The sequence below is a fragment of the Salmo salar genome, chromosome 15 (genome assembly GCF_965601325.2).
Source record: "Salmo salar chromosome 15, fSalSal1, whole genome shotgun sequence".
In the NCBI taxonomy this organism is placed as follows: Eukaryota; Metazoa; Chordata; class Actinopteri; order Salmoniformes; family Salmonidae; genus Salmo; species Salmo salar.
This window is the reverse complement of record NC_138305.1, coordinates 58,965,020-58,987,560: the sequence shown is the minus strand read 5'-3', so window position 1 is coordinate 58,987,560 and position 22,541 is coordinate 58,965,020. Positions and strand designations below refer to the sequence as shown.

Below are 22,541 nucleotides of genomic sequence, written 5' to 3'. Positions count from 1 at the left end.
TGCTCATTGTGTAATTATTATTTTTGTTATCCTTCTATGATTTTTCTAAAACTAAAGGCCTCTAGTGGATGTAAATTCATAACAAAAACCCAACATTATTTCTCTAATAAAGCACTCATACTAGTACCTACCAGTATGTCCATCGCAAGGTATAAAAGACAGAAACTCCTACAATAGTACATTTTTAAATAATTTTATTCATTTCATCCCAGTTAGCTTGCATTGTATTGTCCTGACAGAGTATCAAGGGTGTGACATGAGTGACCCTCAATTCCAGTCACCCATAGCACTCTTTAGGGCATGCATTATGACTCCATATGTAGTCCATACACCTAGGTAGGGGTAAGAGTCTCAAAAGTTATTTATTTTACTTAACGAACTCAGACAGTGCTTGAGTCTATGTTTTCCAGGGATATATCATGGTACACCATTTAGGAAATATAGACTGTTACATCTTCAATGTGCATTTAAACAACAAAAGACTGTGCAAACAAAATACATCCGGTAGGAAAAATGAGTTGCAATGCAGCAGGGAAACTGTGCCATGTGAAACAATCTTGGTCTTCTATTGCATTAATCAGAGTGAGGTATGAAGAGATTCAAACAAGTGGCAGTCAGACTAGTTAATTCATACAACTTCCCCATCAAGGCTTTCTGATGATGTGTAGCGCAAGCACCGTTAATTCCCTTCAAATCAGCTAGGGAGTGAGTTATGTGGATTAGATCTAGCCAGTACAAAGGGTTACCTATATACCCCTCCGTAATGGTGAACATTGAGCTCACAACTCACCCATACATTTTAAAAGGTGATGCTGAAAGCAAAAACAAAACAAAAAAGAAAGTGTATTCAACAGGTCATTAAAGCAATATTAAATGAATCTGTTCAGATTTAGGCACCCTTAGCAACACTTCATTATCTGGTCATCCAATAACGACACTTCATTAATGGCATAGCTCAGGGCAGTCCTAATACAAAATCAGTTTGCACGAGTTTGTGTTCAAATGCACCGTTGAATAAAAAAAATAATACACATCAAATTTAAAATAAAAAAAAAAATAAAATAAAAAAATCACCTGAGCAAGAGAGTTTGTCACTGTCCCAAATTAACTTGTTCTATTGAAAATCTATTGTGAATTGTAGCCACTGCCATTGAAAATTATATTAGTAATGTAACAAAAATAACACTGCCATTGAAAATTCTATTAGTAATGTAACAAAAATAACACTGCTATTGTAAAATGCTGGCTTATTTCATATGCGGACAACCATAATGCAGATGCAAAAAAAGAAATAATCTAGTGTGGCAAATCATTATCCGCATAAAACTACACATTACTTAAATTAAACCAGCAAGCCGAAGGCAAACTGGGCTGTTATCAGTCATGAACTGTAATACGTGTGCACAGATGTCACCAATAAGAAAAGCTCAATCTGGAAAAGCTAATATACAGTATATTTTACCTTGGATTTGTATTTAGCAAATCGGCATAATAAAATATAAACCTCAAAATAAATTCCTTGAGTAGGCATTCATTTCTAAGTGAAGACATGTGAATGTGAATTCCTTCATAAAATTGCAACTGAGGTGCATATCCCACAGTGATTCAACTGAAGTCCTAATAACAAACACCAGATGCCATTTTTGGCAAAACACCCTCCTCCTTACAGTTAAAACAAACAGCTGCGAGAACACATCTGGACACAGCTTGAATATTGCTTCAGTGGACAGAGTGGACGTCAGTTCAGGAAGGGGTTGTCAATATCTGGCCATGCTACAAAAGGACAGAAGGGCTTTTTAAAATCCCCAATGTGATCCCAATCACAAAACCTAATCCCTAATGTAGAAGCAACACCGGGCGAGTAACGCTTGCAGAATGTATACGCTTTTAATTTAAATGAAAACAGGCGTAAGAACGGCAGCTTTGTTAAAGGCTTGGTTCCATTTTCAAGATTGTGCTCCAGTGTGAGCTGCATTAGGATAAAGTGGCTCACGTTGGCAAAAAGTTACTCTTCCAGTGTAGCAGGTGAAAAAAAAAAAAACTGTTTTTCTCAGCGTCTAGTGTAGCTCCTATGTAACAAACTAAAAAAGGTGTACACTTGCTCATAAATTCTGCCTATAATCATTGCCGCTTCTGTCCTGTCTAGCATGCTTATCTAGAGACAACCTTCGGAGGCAGATAGTTGCTCAGGAAGAGCTGAGGCCTGAGTCGGACTCTGTACTGCCGTTGTGAACCTTGGAGGCGGCAGCGGCGGCGCAGACAGGCGCCTGGCAGGGGATGGAGTAGCAGGAACACACAAAGCTCTTGAGAGTCTCCTGCAGAGTGTGCTGCTCCTCTACTTTGAAGATGTCGGCCTGCTCAACCTGGTCGTCACAGATCCTGTAGTGAAACACAGAAAGGAGCAGAAAAAAAAAGAGAAAAGGAGGACAAAACATCTGTTATAGGAGCCAAAGATAAAGTCAAGATAAAGTCAAGACAGAATTACTGCCGCAGGTACACAATCCTAGTTCAGGATTTAACAGGGAACAAGGAAGTTCAAAACACTGTTGAGGTTAATAAGGATTGGAATCTGGTTCCTCAGTGGCTACGTAATGGGTTCCTCAGTGTCTACATGAAGTGCTAATCTACATGATCAATAGCATGTCAACATAACCTTAAAATCTAACTCACATTACATGATCAGCTACTGTACAATGTTGTAGCACAAAGCAGGAGGGATTAGCTGCTAGTAATAATCTCAGTGCACACACCCATGGATCAGATTTCAGCTCATTGTAAAAACAGGTTCTTACAGCCACACTGCCTGCCTACCTGACATTCCAAAAAAAAAAAAGTGTGTGCTGTATAGACCATGCACATAACATAAGCCTTTGTCTGGAAATGGTCAATACTAAAAGTGATAAAGCAGAAAACAAAATTGATACAAGCATGAATATATAAAAAAAGGGGCAAACTTTATCCGTTACCAAGAGAGTTCACCTATATTATTCGTAGCAGTCTATTTACCGCCACAAACCGATGCTGGCAGTAAGACAGCACTCAACGAGTTGTATAAGGCCATAAGCAAACAAGAAAATGTTCATCCAGAAGCAGCGGTCCTAGTGGCCAGGGACTTTGATGCAGGGAAACAAATACGTTTTACCTCATTTCTACCAGCATGTCACATGTGCAACCCCCCCCCAAAAATGATAAAAAATATATTAAAATAAACTCTAGATCATCTTTACTCCACACACACAGAGACACATACAAAGCTCTCCCTCCATTTGGCAAATCTGACCATAACTCTATCCTCCTGATTCCCGCTTACAAGCAAAAACTAAAGCAGGAAGTACCAGTGACTTGTTAAATATGGAAGGGGTCAGATGACGTGGATGCTACGCTACAGGACTGTTCTGCTAGCACAGACCGGAATATGTTCTGGGATTCATCCAATGGCATTGAGGAGTATACCACCTTAGTCACCAGTTTCACCAATAAGTGCATCGACAACATTGTCCCCTACGTGCATATCCCAACCAAAAGCCATGGATTACAGGCAACATCCGCACCGAGCTAAAGGCTAGAGCTGCCGCTGTCAAGGAGTGGGACACTAATCCAGACGCTTATAAGAAATCCCCCTACGCCCTCAGGCGAACCATCAAACAGGCAAAGCTTCAATAAAGGACGAAGATTGAATCCGACTACACTGGCTGTGAAGCTTGTCAGATGTAGCAGGGCTTGAAAACTATTACGGACTACAAAGAAAAACCCAGCCACGAGCTTCCCAGTGATGCAAGCCTGCCAGACAAGCTAAATGCCTTTTATGCTCACTTAGAGGCAAGCAACACTTAAGCATGCATGAGAACACCAGCTGTTCCAAACGACTGTGATCACTCTACGTAGCCGATCTGAGCAAGACCTTTAAACAGGTCAACATTCACAAAGCCACGGGGCCAGACGGATTACCAGGACATGTACTCAAAGCATGTGCGGATCAACTGGCAAGTGTCTTCACTGACATTTTCAACCTCTCCCTGACAGAGTCTGTAATACCTACATGGTTCAAACAGACCACCATAGTATCTGTACCCAAGAAAGTGAAGGCAGCCTGCCTAAATAACTATCGCCCCGTAGCACTCACGTGCTTTGAAAAGCTGGTCATCATGCCGGGAAACCCACTCCAATTTGCATACCGCCCCAACAGATCCACAGATGACGCAACCTCAATTGCACTCCACACTGCCCTTTCCCACCTGGACAAAAGGAATACCCATGTGAGAATGCTGTTCATTGACTACAGCTCAGTGATCAACACCATAGTGCCCACAAAGCTCATTACTTAGCTAAGGACCCTAGGAATAAACACCTCATCTGGAACTTGATCCTGGACTTCCTGACGGGCCACCCCCAGGTGGCAAAGGTAGGCAACAACGCATCTGCCACGCTGATCCTCAACACTAGGGCCCATCAGGGGTGGGTGCTTAGTCCCATCCTGTACTCCCTGTTCACTCACAACTACATGGCCAAGCACGACTCCAACACCATTAAGTTTGCTGACGACACAACAGTGGTAGGCCTGATCACCAACAACGATGACACAGCCTATAGGGAGGAGGTCAGAGACCTGGCAGAGTGGCAGTGCCAGAATAACAACCTATCCCTCATTGTGAGCAAGACAAAGGAGCTGATCGTGGACTATAGGAAAAGGAGGGCAGAACAGGCCCCCATTAACATCAACGGGGCTGAAGTGGAACGGGTCAAGAATTAAGTTTCTTGGTGTCCACATCACCAACTAACTATCATGGTCCAAACACACCAAGACAGTCGTGAAGAGGGCACAACAACACCTTTTCCCCCTCAGGAGACTGAAAAGATTTGGCATGGGTCCCCAGATCCTCAAAATGTTGTACAGCTGCACCATCGAGAGCATCCTGACCGAATGCATCACCGCCTGGTATGGTAACTGCTCGGCATCTGACCGTAAGGCACTACAGAGGGTAGTGCGTATGGCCCAATACATCACTGGGGCCAAGCTTCCTGACATCCAGGACCTATATACTAGGCGGTGTCAGAGGAAGGCCCCCAAAAAAATAAAAAAAATGTCAAAGACTCCAGTCATCAAAGTCATAGACTTCTCTCTGCTACGGCAGGGCAAGCGTTAACGAAGCGGCAAGTCTAGGACCAAAAGACTTAGTTTCTATGCAATATAAATAGTCCAGTTGGCCATTTGATTAATTGTTCAGCAGACTTAAGACTGCTGAACAATTAATCAAACAGCCACCCGTACTATTTACATTTGTTTATACACTGCTGCTACTACTCGCTGTTTATTATCCATCTATGCATAGTCACTTTACAAAATTACCTCAACTAACCTGTACATTGACCCTGTATATAACCCCATTAATTTTCTTGTGTTACGTTTTGATTAGTTTTTTTTTTAAACTTTAGTTTATTTACCAAATATATTTTTTAAACTCTATTTATTGAAAGGCATTGTTGGTTTAGGGCTTGTAAGTAAGCACTTCATGATGTATTTGGCGCATGCATTTTATTTGTCAGAGGCGCCAGTTGACCAATCATTGCTTTCCTAATATTTTAATTTAAAGTCTAGTGAAATTTGGCTAGACACTGTCATAAAAAGTGCAAATTATCTCAGGAAAAGCATAACAATGCCAAAATGTGTGGACAACTACCTAGGCTAAGTTAGAAGTCAAATGTCTTGCATCATTGTCATGGAACCCTGCTGGTCTGTTCAAGTTGGTGACCAGACCAGGGACCTTTCATTCAGGCAGTAGTCAGGAGGAACCAATTCGGGGGTGAGTAAATATAAACAGCACCACCAGGAATCAGAGACATTACTGGCGTCAGGAGAACCAGTAGAGTCAATGACATTTTCATTTATTTATTTCACCTTTATTTAACCAGGTAGGCAAGTTGAGAACAAGTTCTCATTTACAATTGCGACCTGGCCAAGATAAAGCAAAGCAGTTCGACAACATACAAAAACACAGAGTTACACATGGAGTAAAACAACATACAATCAATGATGCAGTAGAATAAAAAAATAAAAAAATAAGACTATATACAATGTGAGCAAATGATGTGAGATAAGGGAGGTAAAGGCAAAAAAAATGCCATGGTATTGGCCACCAGATTTAACATACTCTAAAAGAAAGACACCTTTATCAGCTGCAGGTAGAAATTGCCCTCTCAACCACAGATCTAGGGTCAGATTACATTACTCCCAATTCTTACTTTAATCATAAGGGTTGAAAGAATATCTGACCATGTATCAGAGGGTAGGGGCAAGTTCTACCAACTCCAAGTTGTCATGACAACACACAGGGTACTGGAGAAAAGATCTCTGGTCCATTCCAATGATCAGACACAGCTGGAAGAAATACGGACCGCCGAAAACCAGGAATCCACTGAATGACTTAACCAAACACGTAGGCCATAGTTCAAATGTGTGTCGTTTCCGTAAAAGATGCCTATAGTGCTGAAGCAGGAGAAAACCAGTTCTATCTGAGGTCAGGTCACATGATGTGTCTGTTCATTGAATGAAGCCCCTCTCTGACCCAGCCATCTCCATTTTACAGAATGTAACAAATGTATTTTCTTCTGGTTTCTAATTACATAACTATCACTTTCATTATCTACAGTGGCGGAAGACCAAGTGATTCAATAATAGCCTACTGTGCGTTTTTAGGTTATGTAACCTCTTAACTGATACAGACTGACTGATTGGGTTTACGCTACACTGACTGAAGCGCTGATGTGTGTGTGTGTGTGTGTGTGTGTGTGTGTGTGTGTGTGTGTGCAGTGAGATTGTGAAACAATGCTGACAGAAGTCCAATCAAGAACTTTGAGCAACAGTATGAGAGACTGTGTATTACAGGCTGTTGATAGTGTGTTTAGAATAAATAGGGAAAAAAAAGGTGCTCACAAAGGAGACTTGTGTACATGTCCCGTGTGGCTCAGTTGGTAAAGCATTGCACTTGCAGCACCAGGGTTGTGGGTTCAATTCCCATGGGGGACCAGTACGAAAATGTATGCATATGTAAGTTGCTCAGGATAAGATCCTGCAAAAATAACCTTTTGAATAGATTGCTGCTACTGTTATACAGAATGGGGTGGTTTCCATTAAACCTAGTCCTGGACAACAACAAAAAACCAAGATCAAATCTCCATCGAAAGTGCCTTTTATTCTAGGAATATGCTTAATCTGTGTCCAGGAAACCGCCCTTAAATGAGCCAAAATGGATTTACCTGTTCAGCCAGATGTTTACCTGTCATAGATGAGGCCGTCGATGCCCTGCTCCCGTAGCTTGGTCCTGTTGTCGTGATCGTTGTTGAGGTCTCCCCAGCAGAACACCACCAGGCCTTTAGATTGGGCCTCTCGGATGTGCTCCAGGTTCTGAAGCAGCTCCTCTGTGTGGGCACTGACACCCTAGATAGGCAGACGTCAGAGTGTCGACTGATCAGCTACATTAGTACAGAGACTAAGTCAATTAACAACTGAACGCTAAATCCCAGTTCCACCACTCACCAGGATGTTTTCGCTCTGCGCGAAGCTCATGGCTATCTGTGTGGTCCGACAGCGGATGTCCATGAGCTCAGGATAGGTCTCAGAGATGCCCTGGGTCAGGAACAAGATAGGGTACTTGTTCTGCTTCTGACGAACCCTGGGGGAGAATACAACATTTATGGTTACACTTACACTTCACCCTGTGGAACGGTCGTTAAGACACTAACAGCTTACAGACAATTAAGGTCACAGTTATGAAAACTTAGGACACTAAAGAGGCCTTTCTACTGACTCTGGAAAAACACCAAAAGAAAGATGCCCAGGGTCCCTGTTCATCTGCGTGAACGTGCCTTAGGCATGCTGCAAGGAGGCATGAGAACTGCAGATGTGGCCATGGCAATAAATTACAATGTCCATACCGTGAGACGCCTAAGATAGCGTTACGGGGAGACAGGACAGACAGCTGATCTTCCTCGCAGTGGCAGACCACGTGTAACAACACCTGCACAGGATCGGTACATCCGAACATCACACCTGCGGGACAGGTACAGGATGGCAACAACAACTGCTCGAGTTACACCAATCCCTCCATCAGTGCTCAGACTGTCCGCAATAGGCTGAGAGAGCGCTGGACTGAGGGCTTGTAGGCCTGTTGTAAGGCAGGGCCTCACCAGACATCACCGGCAACAACGTCACCTATGGGCACAAACCCACCCTCGCTGGACCAGACAGGACTGGCAAAAACTGCTCTTCACTGACGAGTCGCGGTTTTGTCTCACCAGGGGTGATGGTCGGAGTCGCCTTTATCGTGAAAGGAATGAGCGTTACACCGAGGCCTGTACTCTGGAGCGGGATCGATTTGGAGGTGGAGGGTCCGTCATGGTCTGGGGCGGTGTGTCACAGCATCATTGGACTGAGCTTGTCGTCATTGCAGGAAATCTCAACGCTGTGCGTTACAGGAAAGACATCCTCCTCCCTCATGTGGTACCCTTCCTGCAGACTCATCCTGACATGACCCTCCAGCATGACAATGCCACCAGCCATACTGCTAGTTCTGTGCGTGATTTCCTGAAAGACAGGAATGTCAGTGTTCTGCCATGGCCAGTGAAGAGCCCGGATCTCAATCCCATTGAGCACGTCTGGGACCTGATGGATCGGAGGGTGAGGGCTAGGGCCATTCCCCCCAGAAATGTCTGGGAACTTGCAGGTGCCTTGGTGGAGGAGTAGGGTAACATCTCACAGCAAGAACTGGCAAATCTGGTACAGTCCATGAGGAGGAGATGCACTGCAGTACTTAATGCAGCTGGTGGCCACACCAGACACTGACTGTTACTTTTGATTTTGACCCCCCCTTTGTTCAAGGAACACATTATTCAATTTCTGTTAGTCACATGTCTGTGGAACTTGTTCAGTTTGTCTCAGTTGTTGAATCTTATGTTCATACAAATATTTACACATGTTAAGTTTGCTGAAAATAAACGCAGCTGACAGTGAGAGGACATTTCTTTTTTTGCTGAGTTTGTTTATATATTCTTATTCCATCCCTTTACTTAGATGTGTGTATTAGGTAGTTGTGGAATCGTTAGATATTGCTGTACTGTCGGAACTAGAAGCACAAGCATTTCACTACACTCGCAACATCTGCACGTGACCAATAAAATGTTAATTTGATAAAGCCTTTATAACAGGCACATAAAACATTTGTCATAGGCAGTCCCACATTCAAATTACAACTGTGCAAACTAGGCTTCGGTTCAGCAGGCTAACACGATTTCTGGATAAATAAATCAGAGCAAGTTTAGTCTCATTCAGTAGTTTACCTGACGAAGTACAATCCTGTACATTTTTTGTTTAAGTATTATTTATATTCCTAAAACAAATTGAAAATGACACTGTTGCTGCTTCCGGTTGTCTTGGATTTCTGCCCAGTGTCAAAACAATATGCTGAAATAGGTCGTTATAATTTGAAGACCTAAATATAAAATGTATGTGTGGAGTATCAAAAGTGTTCAGGTAACTTGTATTTTGCTAAATACCATAACACTGCACACGCACCAAAATTTAACAAGCATCCACTCGAGCTGAAATTGATTAGCTAGTTTTAACTGTAATCCATAGCGCTAGCCAGCCACTTATATACAGAGAGCGCCGCAAGTTTCACATGCTATTTGGGTTGCTAATTGATCGCACTGGTGTGAGCTGCACATTCTACCTGGACACCTGAATCAAAACATCCTATTTTTTTGCAACCATGAATTTGTTAAACAGTAAAGTGCATTATCCTCATGCCCTGCCGCTGTGCCTGCCTTCTGTAATGAGCGAGCCACTCACACTGTCTCCCCCCTTGTGTGCCCCTAGAAGATTTCAAAATTCAATTTTAAGAAGAAAAATTGCTCATCAGCCATCGCAAGTGCACTAAGCCTCAATGCAAAGTTGTTTTTAGGACATTGCATTTTCTGTTAGATTAATACATAGCTACTAGCAGTAGATGTTATATTTACAGTTAGCGATCTAGCTAATGTGTTTTGAGTTTCTACTTCCTCAGGTGGTGAATTGGCACCAATTGAATTAGACCTATATATAATACTAGTGCACATAAAAATTGTGCCTTATTGTCAACCCATAATTCATGACAATCACTGGATTAGGATGCATATCAAAATATTTTTAATCATGTATTCCTACTTGGACATGTTAGATGTAACAACTTACTTATTGAATACCATCTCAATAGTCTATTACACGTGTTAAAGCATTGTGAAATGACTTTGTAAGAGGACTCAAATTTATTGTATTGTGGGACGCTGCACAATTTTTGGGGGGAGGGTGCCACCAACTGAAAAGGTCAGTGGAGCCCTGCAGACACTTGTAGAATCTATGCCAATGGGCATTGAAGCTGTTGGTGGGTGGCCAAACGCCCTATTAAGAAACTGGTGTTTCCTTTTATTTTGGCATTTACCTGTATGTTGACACTCACACTACTTTAACAATTTAGATGAACCTTTTATCCTCAATGACAATTTAACCGGGCGTTCAAGACTAGAGCTTCCATAGTGACTGCGCAGCAGGCTGAAAGTTCGACGCCCAGAGTAGCGCTTACATGGTGCAGACGTCAGGGTCGAAGCAGGAGAAGACGATGCGTCTCTTGCCGGCTCTCTGCAGCACACAGCTCAGTATGATGTCCAGGAACAGGTTCATGTTGAAGTAGGAAGAGAGGTTTCCTTCCCACGAACCATCCTGTTGAAGACAATACCACAACGTTCCAATGTGAGAAGGGTTGTTACCATCTGACCATGTTTGGATTTACAAAAGTACAAAGCTTTCCTATTTCCCTTTGAACCACGAGCCCCAACCCTAAAAGAACAAATAGCTGTCTGAGATGGCAATTTGTTTTGAAAAATCAAAAATGACCTGCATATTATGCGAGAGCTTGCAAATTTGACCAATCAGCACATCTCCGCATAAGAGTCAAATCATCGCATAAAACAAACCTGTCGCTGCAGTACAAAGAGGGCTTGCAATGTCAACCAATCAACGCACATTTACTGTATAATATGGTTCAATCAAGCCACACGTCAAACTTCTTCCCTCGGCGCATTTTCGCGACAAATTGCTCAAATTCAGCACCTATTGCCTTGCAAAAATGTCAGAATTGCCGCAGCAAATATCAAGCAAAATTCCCTTTAGAAATCCAGGAGATACTGAAATAGGTTATAGGTCGGTTCAGATAGGACAAATGTGGCTGTATTTTCTGGCATGGCCAACTAATGACGTCCCATCTTCTCATTACCTTCATCTGACAAATCCACTTCAGCTCGATGTTGAAGCCCACATTTTCAGGCACTGCATGGAAGATCTGGAACATGACATAGGAAAGCAGTTGTAATAGAACACAGAACCTCAAGGGTGGGATAAGCTAGTCCACACGTTCAGTAACCTCGCAAGTGGCGAGGTCGACTAGGAGGTCTTTTACCTGTGAGAATGAAGGGAAGGGCTGGTGTTCATCAACCTCTTCCTCGTCGTCGTCGTCTAAGAAACAAAGCGGGAGTAAACCACACACACACACCTATACACAGCACCTGCTCTGTTGGTTCACGTTCAACTGCTTTACACAATGACGCAAGCAGAGGACATAGGTTTGTTCTTCATACCAATTGGAATTATTGTCGGTTTATCTATAACTTCTCAAACAACTACGGCTTTGCAAGAGTAGAGGAGGATGAAAGGATTGTTTGCCTTAAGGATAAATAATTTAGGTAGTTAATGAAATGGAAGATAATATACCTTTGTGGTCGTTCACCTTCAAGGCAGAAGCATGGCCCAGCTGTAGATCAAACACAAAAGTCATCCTTCATATCACGTCACTTCGGCCTATTCTTAAAATAATGACAAACCACAGACTACATAAGACTAAAATCATATCAAGAAATCCACATACTGTCTTCAACAGGACTCTTCATATGAACTGTTCAACAATTGGCTTCTGAGTGTATTCACTAGTAAAGGAGAAGCCAGTAGCTAGCAGAGCTTTTACCTTCAGCTGCTGCAGCTGGTCGTATGTGAGATCTTTGACCGGAACTTCAAACAGCTCCAAAGAGTGCTTGTCTCCTTTCTGACAGGAGGAAGACAGGAAAAAGTAAAGCAGGGATGCTGTACAGCAGGGTTTCCCCAAACTCGGTCCTGCGGGCCGTCCCTGGGTACACGTTCTGGTTTTTGCCCTAACGCTACACAGCTGACTCAAATAATGACTTAGTTATTTGAATCAGCTGTGTAGCACCAGGACTAAAAAAACATGCACCCAGTGGGGGGGGATTGCAGGCTTGAGTTTGGGAAACCCTGCTGTACAGAGTGCATTGGGTGGTATTGTTGAAACAGAAAAACTGGATTTGTTCTGTTGTCGTTGACCTTCTTAGTGGAGATGCAACAGGTGAGATCGTGGTACACGATGGGGACACAGTCCTTGGAGAGATGGACGTCAAACTCCACATAGGCAGCCCCCTGCAGAAACACACATGCAGTCAACTCTGATGCGACCACAGATCAGAGACACATTTAGAGGGTCAAGAGGAAAACGTGTTTCTTTTTCCGTTTTTTATTTTTTAACTCCACGTGGGAATACTCACATGATTGGCAGCACTTTTGAACGAAGCAATGGTGTTCTCCCTGACTTTGGTATGTCTGAAAAACAAAACCAGACATTTTTAGGCCAAAACCAAAGACAAACAGAGACATCCAAATCACAATGTACAGTATAACAGATACAGACGTAATCTTGTGAAGTATGAAGTGTATGATCAGACTACTAGTTAATGACCTGCACGCTAACACACACACACACACACAACTCCTAACTGAGATTCAGAGGCACGTCTTTGCTGTTCGTTGACCGTGACTTCCTCTGTTGACGCGCACGCTGACCAGCAACTTTGAAGTCATACGGGACAGAACAATTGCGTTCAAACATTCAATAAACAAAGTATGAAAGGGTCTTTGTGTTCTCATGAGTAGGCCCTTCCTAGAGTCCTGCTTTAACACACGTACACATTTAAGAATTTCTAATACTCTATTATGTAAGGCTTGTGCGTGTTTCTCTCACTTGGCTGCGTGTGTGCTGCCGGCCCCTCTGTGGCCAACGTCCAGGGGGGCACTCCTCTTCCTCCAGTACTTGGTGAAGGAGGAGCTCATGTCACACTGCAGTCCCTCAATAGGACGGATCACCAGGTAGTCCACTGGAATAGAAAAATACATTGTTTAAAAAAAAAAAAAAGGTGAAGTGTACTCATTCATTTACTTTAATCTAAGCTTTATTTTTACCAGGGAAACATCTTATCTAACCCTCTGGCCCCAAGTCATCTCAAGTCAGCCAACCCTTTATTTATGTTCTAGTTCCTGTTTTCCCATCTTGTTTGACAGTTACACGCTAAAGGGAAAGTTGATTGCTTATGTCGGGAAAAGGTCTGCGGGAGGAACTATATGCGCCGACTTACAATACTCTAATTCCACGTCTGGTAAAATTTCAAAGACCTGTCAGCCAATACAGGCTGCATCCTAGTTATTGATTTGTTTAGTACATCCTCTGTCACTCTTAGGGAAATATAGAAGTTCAATAAGTCCCGTATCCGAACCAAGTTTTGTGCAAATTCCCCATTGATATCAATACCTGATTTACATGGGTGTATCTCAAGCAACTTAGTTGAAATGTTCTATGCTTTTACCAGACTACTTGTTGCGGAGGGGTAGGGTTGCTCACCTCTGACTTTGCCCAGGGTCTGTCTGGAGTTGCGTTTCATGATGGGCAAAGTGACCACACCCGTGTCCTTGCCACTCTCCACAAAGAATGAGGAGAGGAGGCAGGCCGTACCCGCCGTCCCTGGGTGGGCGTCCCCTGGCATCACATGCTCGCCCATGTCCTCCTGTAGAGGGGAGGAAAGGGTTAATACACTCACTATCGTACACATACAGCGCCAGATGCTCACTTCTTGGTACAATAGTGGTTTGGGAGCACACCTACAAATCAAAATGTGGTTTACACAGATTTGCAAATGGTAAATCGCAGATGCAACGAAATGTTTGCGTTTCCAGCTCCAACATTGCAGTAATACCTAGCAACACAAATCAAAAATGTAAAATAAGTATCCGAACGAGTGATAGATATACATAAAGGGGATAGACAGTGTAAAAATAAAGTGTGTACAGAAGTTACATAGGATGAGCCAAGACTAGAATTCATCACACAGACAGGCTGTCCCTGAAAACAAAATTATAATCTTGGTTGACTGAAAAGTCTGTTATTTCAACCTTTTTTTCTTATGTGCATTTTTCCATATAGACACACCCTGTGTGTTCTAATACAATCAACTAAACTCGGCAAAAAAAGAAACGTCCTCAGTCAACAGTGTTTATTTTCAGAAAACTTAACATCTGTAAATATTCGTATGAATATAAGATTCAGACATAAACTGAACAAGTTCCACAGACATGTGACTAACATAAACGGAATAATGTGTCCCTCAAAGGGGAGGGACAAAATCAAAAGTAACAGTCAGTATCTGGTGTGGCCACCAGCTGCATTAAGTACTGCAGTGCATCCCCCCCTCATGGACTGCACCAGATTTGCCTGTTCTTGCTGTGAGATGTTACCCCACTCTTCCAAGGCACCTGCAAGTTCCCTGACATTTCTGGGGGGGTAATGGCCCTAGCTCTTACCCTCTGATCCAACAGGTCCCAGACGTGCTCAATGGGATTGAGATCCGGGCTCTTCACAGGCCATGGCAGAACCCTGACATTCCTGTCGTGCAGGAAATCACGCACAGGACGAGCAGTATGGCTGGTGGCATTGTCATGCTGGAGGGTCATGTCAGGATGAGCCTGCAGGAAGGGTACCACATCAGGGATGTCTTCCCTGTAATGCACAGTGTTGAGATTGCCTGCAATGACAACAAGCTCAGTCCGATGATGCTGTGACACACCGCCCCAGACCATGACGGACCCTCCACCTCCAAATCGATCCCGCTGCAGAGTACAGGCCTCGGTGTAACACTCATCCAACCATCACCCCTGGTGAGACAAAACCGCGACTCATCAGTGAAGAGCAGTTTTTGCCAGTCCTGTCTGGTCCAGCGATGGTGGGTTTGGGCCCATAGGCCACGTTGTTGCCGGTGATGTCTGGTGAGGCCCTGCCTTACAACCGGTCTACAAGCCTTCAGTCCTGCCTCTCTCAGTCTATTGCAGACAGTCTGAGCACTGATGGAGGGATTGTGCGTTCCTGGTGTAACACGGGCAGTTGTTGTTGCCATCCTGTACCTGTCCCGCAGGTGTGATGTTCGGATGTACCGATCCTGTGCAGGTGTTGTTACACGTGGTCTGCTACTGCGAGGACGATCAGCTGTCCATCCTGTCTCCCTGTAGCGCTGTCTTAGGCGTCTCACGGTACGAGCATTGAAATGTATTGCCCTGGCCACATCTGCAGTCCTCATGCCTCCTTGCAGCATGCCTAAGGCACGTTCACGCTGATGAGCAGGGACCCTTGAGAGAGTCTGTTTCTCAAACTAGACACTAATGTACTTTTCCTCTTGCTCAGTTGTGCACCGGGGCCTCCCACTCCTCTTTCTATTCTGGTTAGAGACAGTTTGCGCTGTTCTGTGAAGGGAGTAGTACACAGCGTTGTACGAGATCTTCAGTTTCTTGGAAATTTCTTGCATGGAATAGTCGTCATTTTTCAGAACAAGAATAGACTGACGAGTTTCAGAAGTTCATTGTTTCTGGCCGTTAAGATTCTGTAATTGAACCCACAAATGCTGATGCTCCAGACACTCAACTAGTCTAAAGGCGGACAGTTTTATTGCTTCTTTAAAATCAGTACAACAGTTTTCAGCTGTGCTAACATAATTGCAAAAGGGTTTTCTAATGATCAATTAGCCTTTTAAAATGATAAACTTGGATTAGCTAACACAACGTGCCATTGAAACACAGGAGTGATGGTTGCTGATAATGTAGATATTCCATTAACAATCTGCCGTTTCCAGCTACAATAGTCATTTACAACATTAACAATGTCGACACTGCATTTGTGATCAATTTGATGTTATTTTACATGGGGAAAATGTTTTAAATTATAATACATTTTCTTTCAAAAACATTTCTAAGTGACCCCAAACTTTTGAATGGTAATATTTTTTTAATATAATTACACACAGTAAAATAGTATGTAAACATTACAAAGCAGTTGTTTCCGTAGTGCGCATAATAGTCAACTGGCGAATATATTGATCCTGCTGTGAACTGTACCTCAAAGAAGTCGAAGGTGAGTTCTAGGTTGTCGGGCTCCATGGTGTGGATGATGTACTCTGTCCACTGTGAGGCCTCCAGGGCATAGCCACACTCAGGCTGGGAGTGGCGGGACTTGTACCCATCTTCACTGATCATACTGGTCTCCAGCGTGGTGGTCATCTTGTGCCACGACGCTGCACTCTGCGCCGGCTCTTCATCTTCATCATCCTCCTCTACACCCTCAAGCGTCAGCTTGATCCTGGGGACAGATGGGAAAGGTCACAGGTCAAGAGAGGTCAAAAGGGGAGAGGGTCTGAAAAAGCCTGACTATGACTGATAGACTAGTGTATTTACAGCTGTATATTTCATCCACAAAGGTGTAGCTATTTATTTTAAAGCGATACTTGGTTTGATCCCATAAGTTAGTTTGGGATCATTTCTATGGGCATTTGCGTAAATTCTTAAATTGAATAGGAGCCACGTCTCTTCCTCTCACCTGAAGCGAGACTTCTTGTATTTCTTCTTGGTGATGGATACGGGAGACGTCTTGGAGAAGTGCAGACGCAGACGGATCTCTGTCTGGCACGTCAGCCACCCAGAGTCCATACACACGGAGCCGTCTGCAGAGAGGAGTTGCAGGGAAACGTGTGGTAAGCATTCGGGCACAAAATGGCTACCGTTGAATCACCCAGGTGAGTAACAGTACATATTGGTGGTGGATGAGGTTAGCTATCTGCAAAACAACGCAAAGCACTTTGAGAAAAGAGCTATAGGGAATAAAAGTAATTGTTCAAACACTGAGTCAACTGTAGGATGGGGAGACAGTCAAATTCACATCAATCAGTATGTTCTACTACCAGATAACTAAACGTCTGTAATGGGGAAGTGTTTTACATGTAATCTGCGGAGAGTTAAGTTCCAAAGGATTCATACCTCAGGTACTTAGTATAGGCTCCTACAGTATTTTCTTTAAGTACTTAGTCTGTGATTAGCAGTTTATGAGCCCTTAGTTAATCTTCATCTTGTTTTTAGGACCCGATCCCAACATAATGTAGGCCTTTCCTACGCACTTCTCAGTATTCAGACTCAGTAATCAGACTTACCTTATTTAGTCGCACACTGACTATATGTCATTCAACAGCGGAAAACCCTCCCACTTGCAGGGCCAACTGATTCTCATGGAGTTTTTCGGTTCAATAGGGTATTCAGTACATTTATCTTAAGCTATCCCTTTAAATACGGTGCACATTTGATTCAAATTTTGTCGACGTAGTCAATAGAAAACGGGGTCAGAATATAGGGATTAATGAAAGAAATCCACTATGCTTATTCATCTACGTTTCAGCACCAAATGGTCAATTTTATTTTATAAATACTGTGATTTTGTTGATAATTTACACACATTTTAGGATTAGGAGCGCATGTATGAATCATAAAAAAATTAAAAGGCTCTCCAAACAGCTATGCATGTAATACTGTATATTGATGAATTTCTTTAAAAATGACAGTGGTTTGATTCATCCTGAAAGTTGTCCTGTTCCAAGTTCTATCCATGAAATACTGGAAGGTGGAAATAAGCATAATGGGCGTTGAAGAATAATCCTATCAATCATGGAACTGTGACAGAGGTCCAGTCCGTGCGAACCGCCCGTAAACCGTGCGCCAGGCTCCAGGTTTAACCTACTACGTGTGGACTGAGTTCCACAATGATTCTAATAGGCTACATGTCCCAAATTATTGCACAACGTTAGTCTAATATGATCCACTAATATTAGCCACCCGCAGGAATAATTTACGAGGATGTGACAGAGGATATAAAGGTCAACGGAATTGAATTATGCAAAAAACAAATGTGGGTATTACTGACGGTGGCTCCAGATAGTGATACAAGTTGTAAAATTAAACAGGCCGGGTTTTAGAAAACATTCTAAAGTGCATACAGCAACTCGGCAGGTTCAGCGCTACAGAAAAAGCCTATAGCTTGGGTCTGCAAATTTTATCCACACAAATTATAAAGGGAACATGAGAGCACAGCTATTTTGATCCTATTTCACTACACAATACATGTCACATTGATATGATTTTCAGTTTGCATCCATATGGCTGGTTTCACATTAGTCTCCAAAGATCATAAGGAAAAAATAAATAAATCTAAAAACAATTGCCATGTGTATTTTACAATCCCCTTCTCCAAAGGGATTACTCATTTACAGTTGATGGAGAATGGTGGCACTTCTATCAGAAAAAAATGGTGACGCTTTTCCCACTTGGAACCGGTAGGTTTGCGAGACCATATTCATTGTTTCCTTGTGCGTAAAGGTGGTGGAATTAAAAAGGTCAGAATATGACGCTCTGGTAGACACCGCGCACCCCTTCATTTATTCGAGCGCCACCTCAAACAAATAGTGGGTGAATAGCATGCTATTCTCATGCTTACGTTCAAGGTCAGACTACGCATAAAGAGAAAAGCACATCAAAAGGAATAATGTTTCATTTACGCGTGCTTAACTCTGGTCGGGATCTGGGTCTTAGTGCATAACAAAGGACTACCCTGAGGTCTTTGCATTCAATGTCAAATTGGCTTTTTCCTAGTTCACCTGTGCAATGGGGTGAAGAAGAGATTGCAATTATATGTTACCATTACACGGCCAATGTATTTTCCATACAACAGCGAGACATAATGATTATTTCCCTAAATGGATTAATCAAGACGTGATGTAATTGTTTGACTTACTGTGGAATCCAAATTGGCCATCGTCAATATCAAGGTGCGATTCTGCAAGATAATAAACAGGCATGAGGCCTTTTACAAACAAACCATTTCTCTCATTTCAACCACGATACACAACATACCAAACACCCAACAACAGCACAAAAAGGTTTGTTTTAAACATTGTTGTCCAAAAAGTGTCAGGTGGAAGGATTTAGGAAAAAAAAAAAAAAAAAATGGTTTATTCAATTGTTTACTATTCAGCTGATTTTGAATGATCTTTGTCGGAGTTTGTTTTGTCTGAGTTTGAGTGGTCACATCGACTAGCGTTTCCGCCGCTCTAGAACACTCTAGTTAAAAACAACACAATGTAGCCTCCAATCCCCTTGCCTCAGCAAAGCATAGATAGTGTACATTCCCCCAAACCAAGCCGGGTATTGTTCTGGTGTATATACCTGTGGGGTTCATCAGACGTGGCTGCTGATGGGTCTCCCACTTAGTGACTATCACCTGACAGGGACCACCTGCACTCTGCAATGCCAATGTTTAGTACAGCGTTAAGACTTCCCAAATGCACTCAACGTTCACTTTGGGCTCAAAGGTATAAAATCACCAATTAGCAAGCCACTATTGGTTGAAATCTGAAAAAGGGATTCATTAGTCGGTAGGTGGAAAAACTTGAGCATCATCTCTTCATCTACGCTAAAACATTTAACCGTCTTGGGAGATTTTGTATGTTTTTATTTATTTTAATTAGCAAAGTTGATCTGCTACAGTATTTGGTATTAAGGGTTAGATCTGCCATTAATGGTGCAAAGTAAACAAAGCCTTTAAATGACAAACTGTAAAAACAATCAAAACTGTACGTGGTGATGGTTTTAGACCCCAGAGACGTGAAACGCATCATTACAACTGGCCCATCTGAATGTGTGGGCTCTACCCACGAGTCAAGATTGTATGCTCTTTGACGAGTTAGTAATGCCGTTTGTCCGCTGGCAGTAGTTCAGAGCAGGCGGAGAGACGGCACAGTTCAAATGAGTTTGTTTTGCCTCGTTTCAACGTCGCATCACGGGTGTGATAGTGTTGCTTCATAAGCTGCTGTCTGTAGGACTGACGCGCTCTCTCTGTATGAGGAAAAGCTTTTTTTTTAAATGGTGTAATTTGAACGTCCAAGACGGCCGTATAAGAGAACGTTACATACTGACATTAATAATTGGAGTGGTGAAGAACACGCTGTGTGTGTTCCAACTTCCAAGTCTATCCTAGCGCATCATTAAATAACATGGGGGGAGAGGCTCACGTCCCGTGCCCAAATCCAACCTCAGCTAGAGCCAGCTGGCAGAGCTCCAGGCATGGACACTCTCCTCTGAGCATTATGGAAAAACTGCACTGAGGTGAGCTAGAGGGGGATCAACACAGATGTGGGGAAAGAGAGCTAAATAACCCATGAATGATCTTAAAAACTGCTGTAGCGTAGCTAATCTAATGCTTTCTAATGTTATGGTACTAGAATTTGAATAGGCCATACACAATCAAATAGGTAATTTCTTTAATATGTCCGATTACTTCACATGCTGACCGTACATAAAAAGATGAGCTCACCTTTGACTCCAGGAAGTGGCCTTTGAAGTAACGATAGGTTGAAACAGCACCTCTGGGCACACTGACGGTCCTCTTCCACAATGTCCTGGGGAAGGAACATAATATTTACTTTTTACATTTTAGTCATTTAGCAGACGCTCTTATCCAGAGCGACTTACAGTGGGGAGTGCATACATTTTCATACTGGTCCCCCATGGGAATCGAACCCACAACCCTGGAGTTGCAAGCGCCATGCTCTTACCATCTGAGCTACACAATGTTGAATTACTTAAACACAGGGAAACTGTTGAGATCATAGCATATTCAGAAGTTTAGTGATATTTACCCATCGTGTTCAACCAGTTGTAGTGTCACAGCTCTTTGATGGCACCAGCCTCCTAAAGCTTCACAGCTACCAACCACAGCTATCACCTCACCTAGTCATACAGCATATTATTACGTTCAATTAAATGAGTCATAACTGTACACACTCACCCCACACACTCTCTCTCTCTCTCTCTCTCTCATCAGGCTCTAATGATCAAGTGCTTTTCAGCTAAACTCTCGTGGACAAACTACGTAAATCGAGCATCTGACCAAATTACTCAAGATTTTAGTTTCCGGGTCAGCTAACTGAGATGAACTAAAAGCTGACATTCCTGACTGTCTGGTTCGCTGTCAATCTTTCTGTCTAAAGTTGTCTTGAATTGAATAGTCTTCTTGTTTCAGATGAGTCTGCTGCCCTGCAGTAGGGGTTGGTCTTACCTGGGGATGTGTCTCCCCTAACTGCCAAAGTCACTTGAGTTGTCTCCATAGTTGACACAGGCACAAACAAGGACAATTGCAGGCGCAATCAAGCTGGAAAACCAGGAACTTAATGGTAAAACAGGCATAAATTTAGGCATAGATTTAGTGGATTAACAAAGCTGTGCTGGGTAGTAGAACCTCTATGACTGGACCAGAATATGGCCTTGGATACTCAACATCTCCTGTAAAGCCAGATTCTGGTTCAATCCGACTATCAACACAACCACTCGGGCTAGCTAGTTAGCTACTAAGATAACAGATCAAAAGTTAGTATTAGAGCATCCCCAAGACTGATGTATCTATAGAACACGCCCGTTTGTAGTGCTAAAATGAAAACGAGTTAGCCCCATGGCTTGTTGGTGCAGTGCAGGGGAAATAAAATGTGGGTTTTTGGATAAATGCGGAAAATAAGGTCTGAGGTTAACACAGGTTTAGTAGATGTTATACGTTTTTTTTTCCTTCTATGACATAACCAGTCAATTCACATTACCTTTAGCAAATGTTTAAACATTGATGAAATCAAAAACGAGCACATACAGTTCCCCATAGGCTTTGACCAATACACAAAATCACTGGCTTTGACCAACGAGCCACGGCAGAGTTAGTGCACACAAAGACTCCACTACTGTTACTCTGTCCGACCAGACAGCCCAATTCCGGATTTGTTAACAAAACAGACACTACTGTAGCTAGCCATGCAAACCAGCTGTTTACCGTAAATGACTTAACTAGTTACTCCTTTTGCGCCAACCCGGGCAGGCAGCTAACATCGCCAGTTACGTTACCTAACTACTAACGTTAACGCGCTAGCCATTGTAGCACAACAACATCGACTTTACTTTTTCTAGCTACAAAACTGAAATAACCATTATAACTTAGCAATATCGTAAAATAAAAAATAAATCACAGAAGGTATCAATTTACCTTAATTCATCAGCAGACAGCTCTTGCTCGATGTGGTAGATTTGTCATATTTGTTGACAACGTTTGTAGCTACTGCGACGCAGCCTTCTGGTCGCCAGCGTGACATGAGCAGCATTAGCGGTGAGCAAAGATCGTTGAATAGCCTTCAAAATAAAAGTCAAACAAACGGATCCAAATAGTGGAATTATGCAATAATTGGACTAGGGCTGTTCAATGTCGGTACTGGAGGGCCGAAAC

The 22,541-nt window shown here is 42.8% G+C and overlaps 1 protein-coding gene across 6 annotated transcripts; it reads right to left on the bottom strand.

Moving 5' to 3' along the window:
• Positions 1-177: 177 nt before the first annotated feature.
• On the bottom strand, positions 178-22,432 carry LOC106571744 (glycerophosphocholine phosphodiesterase GPCPD1). 6 transcript variants are annotated; one of them, XM_014145148.3, is made up of 20 exons: positions 22,305-22,432; positions 21,339-21,431; positions 20,920-21,010; positions 20,595-20,679; positions 19,448-19,523; positions 19,017-19,058; positions 16,779-16,902; positions 16,301-16,541; positions 13,764-13,926; positions 13,110-13,242; positions 12,637-12,691; positions 12,419-12,511; positions 12,048-12,125; positions 11,798-11,837; positions 11,487-11,542; positions 11,304-11,369; positions 10,614-10,750; positions 7,535-7,670; positions 7,275-7,435; positions 178-2,379 (listed from the first exon to the last, which is right to left on the bottom strand). In XM_014145148.3, the coding sequence occupies exons 2-20, from the start codon at positions 21,385-21,387 to the stop codon at positions 2,187-2,189; spliced, it is 2,019 nt and encodes a 672-aa protein (XP_014000623.1). In that variant the 5' UTR covers positions 21,388-21,431; positions 22,305-22,432; the 3' UTR covers positions 178-2,186. The 6 variants fall into 6 exon arrangements, with proteins under 6 accessions (XP_014000623.1, XP_045551834.1, XP_014000622.1 ...); XM_045695878.2 differs by lacking the exon at positions 21,339-21,431 and having other exon boundaries at positions 22,305-22,431; XM_014145147.3 differs by having other exon boundaries at positions 21,339-22,429.
• Between the last annotated feature and the right edge of the window lie 109 nt (positions 22,433-22,541).

Bases quoted from the DNA above. Each gene is read 5' to 3' on its own strand.
- LOC106571744 (XM_014145148.3), bottom strand. From the start codon at position 21,387: ATGGAGACAACTCAAGTGACTTTGGCAGTTAGGGGAGACACATCCCCA. The intron at 16,903-19,016 runs GTAAGTCAAACA...TCCTCTCTGCAG, and splicing joins TGGCCAATTTGGATTCCACA to ACGGCTCCGTGTGTATGGAC. The intron at 13,243-13,763 runs GTGAGCAACCCT...TTTCTATTCCAG, and splicing joins GACCCTGGGCAAAGTCAGAG to TGGACTACCTGGTGATCCGT.